The 15,518-nt window shown below is 49.5% G+C and overlaps 1 protein-coding gene and 1 pseudogene across 3 annotated transcripts in view; both read left to right on the plus strand.

The window, feature by feature from the left end:
* C1H6orf89 (chromosome 1 C6orf89 homolog) overlaps nt 1–15,518 on the plus strand; it is a 42,043-nt gene that overhangs the window by 18,555 nt on the left and 7,970 nt on the right. For all 3 annotated transcript variants that reach the window (XM_066238259.1, XM_066238165.1, XM_066238344.1), the window contains 3 exons: nt 10,131–10,285; nt 10,416–10,555; nt 12,837–12,966. In XM_066238259.1, the coding sequence (XP_066094356.1) occupies nt 10,131–10,285; nt 10,416–10,555; nt 12,837–12,966 (425 nt within the window). The remainder of the gene's footprint in view (nt 1–10,130; nt 10,286–10,415; nt 10,556–12,836; nt 12,967–15,518) is intronic.
* Nucleotides 986–1,151, plus strand: LOC136321516 (small nucleolar RNA U3; annotated as a pseudogene).

Consider the following 15,518-nt stretch of genomic DNA (forward strand, 5'->3'; position numbering starts at 1 on the left):
CCGCTCCCCGTCCGCACCGGTGTGGGTGACGTTGGATGTAGTGTGACTAACCCTTTCAGTTACTAGCAGTTCTCCCTTCACATTCTTAGCCCCCCACATACACACCACCTATATCTTTACATCCACTGCAACCCTGCCAGAGGCTGTCCTCTGGCTTTCGCCCTTCCATGGCGACACTGAGTCTTAGAGCTGTATACAAATGGAGCTGTTTAAAAAGGAGCCGGCCTGCCTGACCAGGCGGTGGCACAGTGGATAGAGCGTCGGTCTGGGATGCAGAGGACCCAGGTTCGAGACCCCAAGATCGCCAGCTTGAGCGTGGGCTCATCTGGTTTGAGGAAAGCTCACCAGCTTGGACCCAAGGTCGCTGGCTTGAGCAAGGGGTTACTCGGTCTGCTGAAGGCCCACGGTCAGGGCACATGTGAGAAAGCAATCAGTGAACAACTGAAGTGTCACAATGAAAAACTGATGATTGATGCTTCTCATCTCTCTCCATTCCTATCTATCCCTCTCTCTGACTCTCTCTCTCTCTGTCTCTGTAAAAAATTTAAAAAAATTTAAAAAAAAAGGAGCCAGCCTGCTTTGGCCAGATGGCTCAGTCAGAGCATCATCCCGAAGTGCAGAGTTGCCGGTTCAATCCCTGGTCAGGGCACATACAGGAGCAGTGCCCTGTCCTGTCTCTCTCCTCAGTGTTCCTGTCTCTCTCCCCCCACCTCTTGCTCAAATGAATAAATTTAAAAAAAAATTTTTTTTAAAGGAGCTGACCTAGTACATAGCCCATTTTCTAAAGAGGACATTGGGGCCCGGAGTAGTGAAGTAACTTGCTCACCCAGCCAAAAGTGGCAAACTAGTACTCGACCCTTAGTTTCTTAACTCTCGTTCAGCATTCTTTCCATCACACCGCACTTACTGCCTGCTGCCTCCGCCCTCAGCCAAGGCAGAGTCCAGCATGGTAGACTCAATTGTTTTGTTTGCTTTGGGCATTTACAAGACTATACTTTCAGGGATCATTTCTATAGTTCGTTACTTTGGGCATTCACAATTTTTATTTTATTATTATTTTTCTAAGTGAGAGGAGGAGAGATAGACTTCTACATGCTTTCCAACCGGGATCCACCCAGCAACCCTTGTCTGGGGCCAATGCTCAAATCACCTGAGCTATCCTCGGCTCCCAGGGCCATCTTTCAAACCAACCAAGCCACTGGCTGCAAGAGGGGAAGAGAGAGACAATGGGGAGATGGAAGGGAAAAGAAGCAGATGGTCACTTCTCATATGTGGCCTGACTGGGAATCAAACCCGGGGCATTTGCCCCGGGGCGAATCCTCCTGGCTTTTGCCCTTCCCTAGCAACACTGAGTCATAGAGCTACAAATGGAGCTGTTTAGAAAGGAGCCAGCCTGCCTGACCAGGCAGTGGCGCAGTGGATAGAACGTCAGGCTGGGATGCAGAGGACCCAGGCTCGAGACCCCGAGATCGCCAGCTTGAGCGCGGGCTCATCTGGTTTGAGCAAAGCTGGGCTGACGCTCTATCCACTAAGCGAACTGGCCAGGGCCTACAATTTTTAATTATAACCCCGTTTATCTGAGGAGGCCTGGGCTGGTTTTCCCATACAAGGAGAAGGTGCATCTGTGTGCACTGCACTACTGGAACTTTATGCATCCGTACACTTCAAGAGAAGGTTGCAACATCGAGGAGTGTTGGGAACAGCAGATTGTTGGACCTACAGCTGAGGACCTAATCAGACTTACAGCTGAGGACCTAATCAGACTTAGCGACAGGCCAGTGCCCAAAGGTGACGTGCATGGACCTCAGGCAGTGCCGTCCTCTTATTTTCAAGTAGAAGGATAGGGCATTCCTCGAGGTGATAATACCGGCTCTGTCGAGCGTCGCTGTATACCAGGCACCATTCTGTGTGTTTCCTCAGTTTTCACAACAGTCACAGGGCGCAGTGATCATTTCCGTGTTCATTTCTGAGACAAGAAAACCGATGTGCCAGTGACTTACCTGAAGTCCCCCGTGGAGAGACATTTTTATACTTGGAAGACTCGTGAAAACAGATGAGCTCTGTGGTTTGGAATGGTTCGAGTGCAGTGCTTTCTGAGGGCAAGGCTGTTGGCAAAAGAGTTCCTTGGGTTCCTTCCATCCCTACTGTGATGAAAACGTGTGCTGGCACTTGGGCAGGGGACCTCGCCAAGGGCGCCTTCCCCATCAGGACAGCCTTCATCCCTGCCTCGCGCCCAGGATGCTGGAGGCGGCGCTGAGGGACACGAGCCGCTGGAGAGGAGCCTGCTCAAACACTGAGCACGCCGCGCGGAAGTCCCAGAAACGCTGTGTGGGCTTTGCGTGCTCTTCTTGGGTACATTTGTGATGTAAGAAATCGAGAAGTTATGTTTATCTTTCTTTTGAGGATGCAGACTGCTCATTTGATTTTTTGTCTCCCAGTGAACTCAATTCTATTGTTAAAGCTTCTAAAAAATCGAGGTTTCATTCATTCATTCATTCATTCGAGAAGGTGTGTTGAGGCCCACTGCATGCCAGGCACTGTCCCCAGCAGAGCAGCAAACAGAGCAGTCCCTGGGCTCTTGTGCAGCTAGTCTTGGCTTTGTGCCTTTCTTCCCTATCCTTTGTACCCAGAGGGAGTTTTTTGTCCTGGAAAGAAGTCTTTTTTTGTTCTTCTTTTTGCTTTTCTCAAGGTTAATAGCATAAAAGGACCCTCTCCATGCAGAATTCCAGGGCACGTATGTTGTCCATAGTGAGCCAGCCAAGTGCACGTTCTTCATAAATAACTCCCAGGCAGCAGGAAGCCTCCGGACAGGCCTTGGCCCCCACTTTTTTGCAGAATGCTCAACTTGTAGAAAAGGCTGGCAGGCTACTGTTTCTGCCTTCAGAGGGTGATGGGTACTAATTCTGCCTTTCTTAACTTTGAGGCCACGTTTCGTTGCTCTGCAGCTTGCACTGGCCTTTCCGTCTGGTGCTGCAGGAACAGGAGGGCTGTCGGGAAGTGAGGTGCCCATGGCGGGTAGTGAAGAAGAGCTGTGGGCTGGGCAGCATGGGACCGTGCCAGGATGGGGCTTGCTCCCTCGGGTGTGATGGCTCCAGCCAGCTAGATAGCGATCAGATAAAGCCTCTTCAGCTGGATGGAGGCCAGGATGGAGCCTGGCACTTGTCCCTTTGTGGTTGAGGGTTCTATGGCAAGGGGAGGAGGAGCCCCAACTGTCCCCCGTGCCCAGGCTTTTCACTGCCTGGAGTTCTTCATTCCCTTCCCACCCGATACAATCACATTCTTTATCCACCCTGGTGATCTCAGGGTTGCAAAGAAACGAAAGTAGTAAGTGCTCTTCTTCAAGGTTGGGCTCCCCTGATTCCGATGGAGGGGATTCACGACTTCGTTCCAGTGACCCTTCTTCCTCCTCACTTCCCCGGTTCCTTTGCCGCCCGCCAGCCTGGCCTCAGCCTCCGCTGCTGCCCTCTGAGGTGACCGACTGCATTTCAGAGGGGACACTTTCAGCTTAAGTTTCCATGGTCTCCAAAGACCTTTTATTTGGAAAAATACATAAAACACTTATATACAAGGACAATAAAGAGGTGTAAGACTTTTATTTTTAGAAATGTAATTTTACTTTGAGAGAGACAGGAAGGGAAAGTGAGAGGGAGGAGAGAGACGAGAAACATCAGCTCGTAGTTGCGTCACTTGAGCTGTTCATTGACTGCTTCTCGTGTGTGCCTTGACCAGGGGCTGAAGCCGACACTCTATCCACTGTACCACCACTCATTGGGCTAAAAATATACTTTTATTTTTTATTGATTTGAGAGAGTGGAAGGGGGAGAAGGGGAAAGATAGAAGAGAGAGAGAGAGAGAGCGACTTGCTGTCCCACTTGTTTATGCATTTGCTGGTTGCTTCTTGTATGTCCCCTGACCCGGGAAAGAACCAGCAACCTTAGTGTGTTAGGACAATGCCCTAACCAGTTGAGCTACCTGGTCAGGGCTAAAAATAGACTTTTATTACCAGGTGACCACTGGTAATAAGTTGATATACATCCTTGAGTTTTTCCATGGCTCTACAGACAGACACACTTAATATCTGTAGATACAGAATACTTGTGGTTCACACACACAGAAAAAGGCTTGTGTGCATATTTTTTGCCTGGACACATTATATCCGTGTCTAAGGTTGCCATCCGGACTACCGTGGGCTGGGTGACTTAAAACAACAGAAAGCCATTCTCTCGTTCTGAAGGCTAGAAGTTCAAAATGAACATGTCAGCACAGCTGCACCCCCTCAGAGGCTCTCGGGAGAACCCTTTGCGGTCCTGCTCTCCTTACCTGTGGCGGCGTGTCTCCCGTCTCCACCTCTGTCTACAGCCATCTTCCCCCGTACGCATCTCTGTGTGTCCTTTCTTCTTGTAAGGACGTCATGTAGATCAGATTCGTGCCCCCTCCTTCGGTATGACCTCGTCTTAATTCATTACATCTGCAAAAGCCCTGTTTCCGAGTGGTTACATTCTGAGATTCCTGAAGGACATGAATTTTGGGGGGACACTATTCAACTCAGTATATACAGTTTTCAGGGTTTCATATTTCGTTCTGTAAATATTCCATAATTGAACAGTTTCTAGTTGGTTGTTTTTTTTGCTGTTACAAAAAATGTACTTGGGACATTCATAATATACACTTGTCTTTATATATATAGACTGTTATTTCTGTAGGCTGGAGTCTTGGAAGTAGACTAGTCGGATCAAAGGGCATGTGTACACAGTTTAAATTTTGATATATACTAACAACCAGTTGTCTTCATAAACTTGCATGTGTTGGTCATCAACACTGGATATTATTGTCACTGTTTTGCCAGTTAGAAAACTGAAGAATGGTATCGCATTTGAAGTTGCATTTATTTATTAGTGGTGTTGGAAGTCTTTTTGTATATGTTATAGGTCATTCATATTTATTTTTCTATGGATTACGTGTTCATATTTTTTGCCCATGTAGAATTTTTTAATCAAAGAGGAGTTTATTATATATCAGAGATATTAATTCTTCACCTCTTATATGCAAATACTAGTTAAATCTGTTCATTTTTTTTCTTTATGACACCTAGTTTATGCCTTGCCTAAGAAGCCTCTTTTGCTCCCAAAATTATAGTCATATTTTCTCTAATTATTTTTAAATTTTTGTTTTCTCTATTTATATATCTAATTTACCTAGAATTGATTTCAGTGTGTAGTGAAAGGTGGGGATTACACTTTATTTTCTTCCAAAGAGACAGCTGCTTGTCCCCTTGTAATTTACCAAATCCACCCTTTCTTCAGTGAATTAAGGTTGTCCTTTATCATAAGTGAAATATTTTTATATCTAAATATATTCTGTCTCTCTCGCCACGTTCTTTATTCTGTTTTATTAAGCTTTTCGTCTGTTCCTTTATGAGAACATACAGCTGGTTCTCGTGTGCTGTAGGCGCGTCTATAAAGCCCCTGCAAGCACTGCTTAGTGAGTTGCTGACCCTCTGCCCCAGGGGGAGCAGCATTAGGCCCCTGGAGCCTCTGGCCGCGTATCATCAACGCGTCCATACATGACCTTGTCTTACACGTTTCTGTTTAAAGACACCTTATTTTACATTGTTGATCGATCTACACTGAACTCCGTCAACAGCACTATAACTTGTGCCTGAACAAAGTTTATCTAACACATGTATTTCTTCTGTGAGGCACATGACAGCCTTGTACTTAGAGACACCAGACGGTACTTAAACACTTGGCTCGGAGGACATTTTTTGTTGTTGTTATTACAAATTAGTTTTTAGAGCAGTTTTAGGTTCACAGCAAAATTGAGCAGAAAAGTACAGAGAGTTCCCCTATGACCCCTTTCCTCAAAAATGCACGGCTTCCCTTGGGGGCCGTTTTAAACAACAAGATCACCGACAGAAATGCAGGAAATGGCCCTGGCCGGTTGGCTCAGCGGTAGATCATCGGCCTGGCGTGCAGGGGACCCGGGTTTGATTCCTGGCCAGGGCACATAGGAGAAGCGCCCATTTGCTTCTCCACCCCCTCCCCCTCCTTCCCCTCTGTCTCTCTCTTCCCCTCCCGCAGCCAAGGCTCCATTGGAGCAAAGATGGCCCGGGCGCTGGGGATGGCTCCTTGGCCTCTGCCCCAGGCGCTAGAGTGGCTCTGGTCGAGGCAGAGCGACGCCCTGGAGGGGCAGAGCATCGCCCCCTGGTGGGCAGAGCAGAGCGTGGCCCCTGGTGGGCGTGCCGGGTGGATCCCGGTTGGGCGCATGCGGGAGTCTGTCTGTCTCTCCCCGTTTCCAGCTTCAGAAAAATACCAAAAAAAAAAAAAAAAAAAAAAAAGAAATGCAGGAAATGTGGCACTAAACAGATGGTGGGAAGGACACTTTACGGTGGGAGAGGTGAGACAGGAAGGCAGAGCGTGGCTGGTCCCTCTCGGCGGGGTGTGCTGCTCTGCACGTGTGCGCGTGAGTCGCGAGCACTGGTTTCGGTTACCGTTCGTTTCAGGGAGTAGGCAAGAGGGGTCTGTGCGTCCTGGGGACTGGCTGTACTCTTCCACGTATAGTAGCTTTATAGAATGCTACTATATTTTTACATTTGGGAAAAATTATGTCATTCCCGCATATTTTTTTCTTTTTCAAGAATTTATTGTTGCCCTGGCCTGATAGTTCGATTGGTTAGATCAGGGGTCAGGAACCTTTTTGGCTGAGAGAGCCAAAATTATATTTTAAAATGTAATTTCATGAGAGCCATACAACGACCCGTATCCATGAACATGAACGGTAGGAAGTGAATGGATTGTAATACATGAGAATGTGTTATATTTTTAACGTTATTATTTTTTTATTAAAGATTTATCTGTGAGCCAGATGCAGCCATCAAAAGAGCCACATCGCGAGCCTTAGGTTCCCAACCCCTGGGTTAGAGCGTTATTCCTATATACAGAGGTTGCCAGTTCAATCCCCAGTCAGGGCACATACAGAACAGATCTGTGTTTCTGTCTCTCTCTTCCCCCTTCTTCTCTCTCTCTAAAATCAATGAAAAAAAATTTATTGTCTACAACTCTTACAATTCAATGAGACAAATAATCCAATTAAAAATGGGCAAAGGAGTTGAATAGATGTTTCTCCAAAAAAGAGATACAGGTAACTGATATGTATATGAAAGGATGCTCACACTTGCCCTCATAGAAATGCAAATCACAACTACAGTGAGAAGCTGCTTCACACCCACGAGGATGGCTATAATAAGAAGGTAGACAATAAGAAGCGTTGGCAAGGATGCGGAGAGATTGGAACCCTCATCCACTGCTGATGGGAATGTAAAATAGCACAGCTGTTGGAACACAGTTTGGCAGCTCCTCAGAAAGTTAAACACAGAGTCAGCGAATGACCTAGTAGTTCCACTCCTAGGTGTGTTGTACACAAGAGAGCTGCAAACATGCCCACCCAAAAACTTGCACGCACATGCTCATGGGAGCGTGATTCATAAGAGCCCCAAAGCAGAAACAACCCAAATGTCCAGCGACTTAAGAATGAGTAAACAAAACGTGGTCTATCTGTGTAATCGAATGTTCTTCGGCAGTAGGAGGGAGTGAGGAACTGACTCCTGGCGATGAAGCTTGAAAACATGATGCTGAGTGAAAGAAGTCGGGCACAAAGACCACGTGCCGCGCGATTCCGTCTATGGGATACACTGGCACGGTCAAATCCATGCTTAGGGCTGGGAGGAGGGTTGGAATGGGGGACCGCTGATAGGAACAGGGTTTCCCTTTAGGGTGGTGAAAATGTTTTAAATTTAGATAATGGTGCTGGTTTCACAACTCAGTATACTAAAAACCACTGAATGCTACACTTTGAATTTTACAGGATGTGAATTAATCTCAATGCTGTTTTTAATCTAATATCTACACAGAGAAAGCAAAATAATGCCCTTTCCCTCCAGTCCTGCCCTCCTCATTGCCCGAAATGTCATGGTAAAACCTCAGGCTTTCTCCGTCTTCTCTGTTGGTGCCCCCTCGGGTGAGGGGCTCTTGGGCAGTGCCAGCCACGCAGGCGTGCTTGGTAGTGCTGCTTAGATCTAGAGAGTGTGTCCTCCCTGCCCCTGGAATCAGCTCTTTCTTCCCTGTCAACCACCTGCCGCAGTTGACACCCATTATGTTTGACCTCTCATCACAGTGCAAGTCCCCTCTCCCCAAGATGGACAAGCCAGGATGCAAGCAGGTCTTTCTCTTCCCAGCCTCTCTTTTATGACACCCTCATCACAACTCAGAATAACCTTCCTGAAGCTTCAGGAAACGCCTACTCAAAGGCATCTGATGCTTCCCTGTTTTGCTGCCGGTAGAGTTGTGCCTCAAGCCCCGGAAGCCCTATTAGAGCCATCCTTGGCAACCCCGGCCCCTCGCATCCTCTGAGCCCTTCCCCAGCATCCTCTGGGGCCTGGTGGTTCCTCCTGCCTCTCACTCTGTCTGCTCACCTGTACGGTGAGAACAGTGGTGCCTCCTCAGTAACTGTATCCTCAGTAGCTGTATGGTAAGAAGCCAACCTTCCAGCAGTGGGAATGACTGGCACAGGGCCGGGCACTTAGCATACTAGTTCCCTTTCTCTCCCTCCTTCCCTTACAAGTACTTTAGAAACCGAAATGCTCTATAATTATAACATGTTGTTATGATTATTTATACCTCATTGTATGTCCATTACCGAGTTACTGTATTTTGGCAAGAATTCATCGTATTTGGCCTCCAATAAGGAATATTTAAAAATACTCCAGAAGAATAAAAGTGTAACTTAGCAGCCTCAGAGGCTGCTAAGGGGTTTCCGGCTGCCCCTGGAGGCACACGGTGAGCAGTGTGGGGTAGCGGCCCGCTCACTCGGGGAAGGTGCAGGAGCCGTCTGGTTGACGATACTCTACCCACAGCCCAGGCGGTCAGAAGGGGAGGTTGCAGCTTCCCGAGGACACACGGGTGGGTTCTGGCTGCCAGAGAGGGAGGGAGCTGGAGGGGAGGGTTCTCGCGAGACCCGCCGAGCACAAACACAGCCCCCTAATAGGCTCTCCTCCACCTGAACCCGCTGCCGCTGGAAGGACAGGAAAAGGACTCCCGCCGGCTACAGAAAACGTGTGGTTAGGAGTCCATTTCCACGTGTGTTTATTGGTTTCAAGAATTGACTTCATATTCTAGCCACATTTGGTCATCTGTTGTCTTTCGTTCTAGGCCCTCTCCCTGATTCGGTTTCCATCACAAGCCATCTGGTGAAACATTTTGGATACAAATTTGAGTTTACCACAAACACATATCTCAGAGAGCACACAGAAAACCCAGAATGAAACAAAAAGCGAACAGGGAACAATACAGTAACATGACTGACAGAGGAGTGCCAGGAGGAAGGACCCGGGGACACAGAAGGGCCCCTCAGACGAGGACCAACCAAGGAAAGGTGTGGGGGGCCGACCCACACTCCCAGCGGGGTCTGGGTGGGCCTTCCTTTTCTGACCAGCCTGCTTCCCTTGGGGGTCGACACCGTGGTTGGTAGCCCCTACCCTCTTCTGAGCTGGGACCCAGCAGATACAAGTCACTTCACTCCAGAGATGGGCCCCTGAGAGTCCTGTCTTCCCTCCGTTCCTTCTCTCTACTCTTTTCTCACTCTTCCTGCCCACAGTCATCCTGCCTCCACTTGGGCTTGTGAACCACTCTTAGGCACGACCCCGAGTGTTGGAGCAGACACGCAGTGGGGCTCCTCGCTGATGGTGGCAACCCCCTTTCTGCCTGCCCCTCCCCCATGTGCTCTAGATGTTCAGAAGTGTGGGTTACAGCTTAGGAAACAGTGGAAGAACTACGTTGCCAACCCCATGTCAGTGAATATCTTCTCCACTGTTCGACTTTGATCGTGGCTTTGACTTAGCAGATATGTGTACATGTTAAAAACATTTTCAACCGAGTATTGAAGAGCCCACAGAGGAAGGGAGCCCTCCTTCCCTCCCAGAGGCGTCTCGTTCCTTATGTACCTTTTCAGAGGCCACCAGCGCTCGTCTCTGTTGGCTCCTAGAGTATTCTCGTACCTCTCCTTCTGCTTCATTGCGGGCCGTTGGATTTACGGGCTTGTGTCCTCTGTCTGCTTCCTCCATTGCCCTTGCTTAGATTTTGACCCCTGGTGGATAGAGGACCAAATGCAGAACGAGTCGGACCCCATCCCTGCCAACTGCACCGGCTGTGTCCAGAAGTTACCCCTCAAGGTCATGCTCCTGGAAGACACCCCGAAGAAATTTGAGAAGCTCCATCCTATGGTGATCAAGGTGAGCACGCAGCCTGACTCTCGCCCTGACCGCTGACCCGTTCAGTGGCCAGAAGCCCTCAAGCTCCCTGACGCTCCTGAGCAGTAATTCCGTGCTGTTCTGAGTCACTTTTGTTTCCGGCCTGGCCTAGACGGAACAGCCCCTGAAGTCTGAGGCCCTGCAGCACTTCCTCTGCCAGTACCCCGAGGTTACCGAAGGCTTCACGGAAGGCTTTTTCGCCAAGTGGTGGCGCTGCTTCCCTCAGCGGTGGTTCCCGTTCCCTTACCCATGGTGAGTGCGTGTGTGCAGGGGCAGACCAGGTGCCGGACCAGGTGCCGGACCAGGTGCCGGACCAGGGGCAGACCAGGTGCCGGACCAGGTGCCGGACCAGGTGCAGGACCAGGTGCCGGACCAGGTGCCGGACCAGGCGTGGCCAGCAGTGTTTGCCCCGGGCCAGATTAGGAAGAAAATTTTCTTCACAGGCCGGGTGAAATATTAAAATTAAAAGATGTTAAATAAAAAAACGATTCGTTTCAGTAAACAAAATTTTATTATGTAATTTATGAATAAATGTGATTGAAAAAATTAATATACAATATTATTTTAATAAAAGTATTTTTAATAAAAATATAACTATATACCATATAAATATCCAAACTATATCACAATCAAAATGATATTTAATTAATAGAATGAGCTTGAAGGGGTTATATCGCAAATAAAACAATTATTTAGTTTTACAAACAGCCTGGACACGTTTTCAGTTATCAACTGCAGCTATTGTCTGTGCTACAATGCCGCTTGATTCAGCACACTTGACCACAAAAATAACAAATAGTTTGACCTTGGGTGCACACTGGCAAACTCCGCCTAAAAGAATGTGGGTTTCACATCCCCGCTAAACGTCAAACAGTTCGTATCGAGTACAGACGAGTACAAAAATTTTAAATCTTCATAATGGAATTTTTTTAAAAATAAAGAAGTATCGTGAATTCATTTGACCAATAATTGGAAGTTAACCCTAGATTAGTCACACATGGAATTCTTTTCCGCGTATCACTATCTTAAATATCTTGATTTCCAATAATCAAAGAGGCTTCTTCTGAGTAGCTGAGATTATTTAAAGTAGCGGAGAATATTAAAAATTGAATCACGGGCCACACAAACTCATTACGTGGGCTGTATGCAGCCCATGGGCCATATGTTGGCCATGCCTGTGTCAGACCCGTGCGGCACTGTGGGCAAACCAGATGTGGGAAGTGAAGGAACAAGCAGGAGAGAGGTGTCAGGAGGAGGCCACACGGTGGACACCAACATTGCCTGACAGGGTACACGATCAGCTTAGTGTCATGCAGCACAGGGCCCGGGCGTGGAGGGCTGGAGAGAGCGCGGGGGCGGAGCAGAAGGGAGGCCTCATTCCCGCACCTGTTAGAGCCAGCAGCGTGCCCTGTGCTTAGTGTCCATCATCAGTGGCAATGCTCAGACTAGCTCTGGGAAGTAGGAGTTATCGTTGTCATTTTTCAGATCAGAGAGGTTAAGTTCCCTGCTTGAGGTCACCCAGCAGGACTGAAACTCAGGTGTGTGTTCCGGTTCCTTCCTGTGTCCTCCAGAGACACGGTCCATTTCTTGGAGTGCTCTCTAGAAAGAAAGGGGGAAAAAAGCCAGTTTCCATCTAGAACCATTCCAAAAGAGACATAAAATTGCTCTTTCAGACTTTTTATTAGATAATTATTGATGCTTCTGCCTTTCTGTAACTCTGCTACTTAATGTGCGTGATCAGAGACTCGGTTTAACGAGCTAGTCAGGCTGCCCGCCTGTCGCTTCGCCTCAGCAGGAGGGTCGTGGTTGTTGCCGCCTCCTCCCTTGTGTCTTCTCCCACTTGGCTTGTTTGCACTCCGGCCTGTTTTCTCCCAGACAGAGTGGATGGCTTGTTTCTGTCCTCCCTCTATATGTCGTTTTAGCGGGGGGGTGGGTGGGTGGGTGGGGTGTTTTTTTTAACAGAGACAGAACGAAAGTCAGAGAGAGGGATAGATAGGGACAGACAGGAACGGAGAGAGATGAGAAGCATCAATCATCAGTTTTTCGTTGTGGCGCTTTAGTTCATTGATTGCTTTCTCACATGTGCCTTGACTGCGGGGCTTTCGCAGACTGAGTAACCCCTTGCTCAAGCCAGCAACCTGGGGTCCAAGCTGGTGACCTTTGCTCAAACCAGATGAGCCTGCACTCAAGCTGGTAACCTCGGGGTCTTGAACCTGGGTCCTCTGCATCCCAGTCCGACGCTCTATCCACTGTGCCACCGCCTGGTCAGGCTTTAGCTGGGTTTTATAAACACCTGCCCGCGGGGACAGATAGTGGCTGTAGCGTGTGTGTGTGTCGGATGTGTTACGGCAGCAGTTGGGTGGCTGCGACCTGAGATGCTGTCCTGGCGGATTTCCCTCCCTGCCCCTCACCCACAGCTCTCCTGCTCGTGCCCTCGTGCTCCGTGCCCTGCCTGTGCCCCCCGCTCTGTGCCCCGCACCCCGCGCTCCATGCCAGTCCCATTTAGTCACGTCTCTCTCCTTCGCTGTTACAGGAGAAAACCTCTGAACAGATCGCACGTCCTGCGCGAGCTTTTCCCTGTTTTCACCCACCTCCCGTTTCCAAAAGACGCCTCCTTGAAAAAGTGCTTCCGTGTTCAGCCAGAACCTATCGTGGGGAGTAAGGTAGGAAACGGGGAGAGGGCTCAGAGCCAGCTTGCCTGGGGAAGGGGGGAGGTCCGAGCCAGTTTCACAACCAGGGCCTTCTCTCCTTGCTCGTCACCCTAGGGGGGACTTGAAGGGACACCCACGTAACCGGAAGCCCTCCCCTCCTGTCGCCAGCGGGAGGCCTGCAGAGGCCTGCGTTTTTATGAAGGCATGCTTCTGGAAGCCTCCTTACTGTGCAGACCCACCCCTGCGAACCACTGTTCTGCATTCCAGTTTGTAGACTCCAAAATTTTGCAAGGATCTGCACAGACAGGCAGTCTGACTTCTGTGCCCCGCAGTGGGAAGCAGGCAGACTGTAAGTGAAGAAACAGTACGTCAATGCAGAATTCAGCTTGCTGTTACTGTAGCTCAGGAAGCAGAGCCCCAGCGAGACCCAGTGACTTGGCCCCGGACACAGCGGGCGAACAGGAGGGCTGTGCCCCACCTGCCCTCCCAGGTTGACTCTCCCCAGGAACCAATGAGGAGAGAACTGGAAGAGCAGAAAGCTTGGGAGCACAGAGAGGTCTGGGACGACCGGGTTGGCGGGCACGTGCCCAGGTGGGCAGCCCAGCGTGGGTGGCCGCGCTCCTCACCTTGCGGGGGCCACGGCCCAGAGCCTGCGTCGACCTCCGTGTGGCCCGCGGACTTGGCGGGCCGTTCTGTTTGTGTCTGTATACTTTTCTCTGAATAGCTCTTTTTTTTTTTTGAGTCTCATTCCTGAGGAAGGATTTTGAGCCTAGTTTGGTTTGGAAGACTTGAAAACATGAATTTTTACTTTGTAAAAAAAAAATTAAATTTCCCAAACTGTGACCCCTACCAACTCTGGATTTTGTGTCCAACCTCCTGAAACTATTGGCTCCAGACTGACTGAATCGTGTTAAAGGAATTTCAGAGCCTAGAAAAACAGTTATTTTGTCTAGAAGCGAGAACTTCTGTCTGCCAGCAGCGGGGTGGAGGTCCTGGGCTCTTCCTCAGATTTAGAGGAGTCCCTCCTGCTGTTCCTGGCTGGAGCTCGGGCCGGCTATGATTTCATCTTCGTAATTGTGATACAATTCTGGGCGAGGGCCTTTATCTTTATCTTGGTTTTCCCACTTGAATCTGAAGTTAATTTCACTGGCCTGCTTAACAGGGACACCAGGGAGCCCAGCCAGTGGATAAATACCGAGTCACTCAGGGGCCTATCAAAGTCATCTTGTTGTGGTTCTCAAAGATGTTTTGGGAAGAGGAGTGGCCCAAATAGGCAAAAATCCTGACAGTCTGGTTTCTTAGAGCATCTGTTCCCCACCCTGGCCCAAGCTCTCCACAGCCTTGTTACTCCACCCTGTTGTCCATATCCCTGGGCTCCCAGGGTCCCAGAGGCAGCCTTGGGCCCCAGGAGTGGGGAAGCGATTGTTAGAGGCACCAGGGGAAGCGAGGGGCTCCAGGCCCCACTCCACCCACTTCACCCTCTCGCCCGCGCCGGCCTGCTCCGTCCTGTTGTCTGTTTCTTCCCTTCCTGGGTATGGAGGGGCATGGGGAGTCCCACGCCCTCTCAGGCTTATATGAGGAGAAATGCATGCACGTGGTTTTGGTCGTCTTGGGTTTTTTTTTCAAGACTGCAGATGGCAGGGCTTCTGCGGGCACCAGTCGGTTGCAGGCAGCTCAGGACACTGGTGCTCCTAGTCTTCCTCCTGTCACTGCAGCAACAGTTGAAATGGCTCTAGTGTGGCGATGGGATCAGTCGTGGCCAGGGCCTGTGGGAGCAACAGAGAAGCCAGGCTTGGGGACAGGAGAAGATGGGGCCAAAACCTAAGACTCTGGAGGCCCCCAGGGCGCAGAGAAAAGCCGTTGTGGCCCAAGGAGCCCGACTTCGGATCCCTGTGTTACGTGGGCATAAAGGGCTTCCTGGACGCGCGGGGGCTGGGAGGGGAGCCCGAGGGGTTCCTTCTCACTGCCTAGGTGGGAAGAGCAGCCTGAGCAAGACCAGCCTCTCCGTTCATCCCGCCCTGCGCCCCAGCCCACCCTGGGGTCCCCAGCCAGGCCTGCACACAGCGGGCTGCCCTTCAGGTCTGTCCCTCAGAAGCGCAGTTTTGGCCTCTGCAGATGCAGGTCCTGGTTGTCCCCTCAGCTTTCAGAATCAGAGGCCAGCCTTACTGTCATTCACTTTGAGTCAGTAACACGACATATCTGCTTACTTGGTTCTTGCCAGAAAGTGTAAATTTGAACTTGCCTCTATTCAAGTTTCATCCAAACCCTGGCAGTAAGAAAGACTGTTCTGTGAAACATTGCATAAAGGATCTGTGGACATCTATCGATGAGTTTAAAAGTCTGGCTCAAACCAGACCCTCAGACAACTATCTTCTTAGACCAACATGTATTGGTCTTCACTAGGCTTTTGTGAAAAAGCCTGATCTAAATTGCAGTTAGATCATGCCTTTGGCCTACTTTGAAGCTGCGGCTAAAACAGTTGTGAATTAAGAAGTTTGTGCCTTTTCTACTGTAGGGCTGTATTTGAGGATGGTCACCCACGAAATCACAGTGTCTCATTAGAG

This window comes from Saccopteryx bilineata, chromosome 1, assembly GCF_036850765.1.
Source record: "Saccopteryx bilineata isolate mSacBil1 chromosome 1, mSacBil1_pri_phased_curated, whole genome shotgun sequence".
Classification (NCBI taxonomy): domain Eukaryota; kingdom Metazoa; phylum Chordata; class Mammalia; order Chiroptera; family Emballonuridae; genus Saccopteryx; species Saccopteryx bilineata.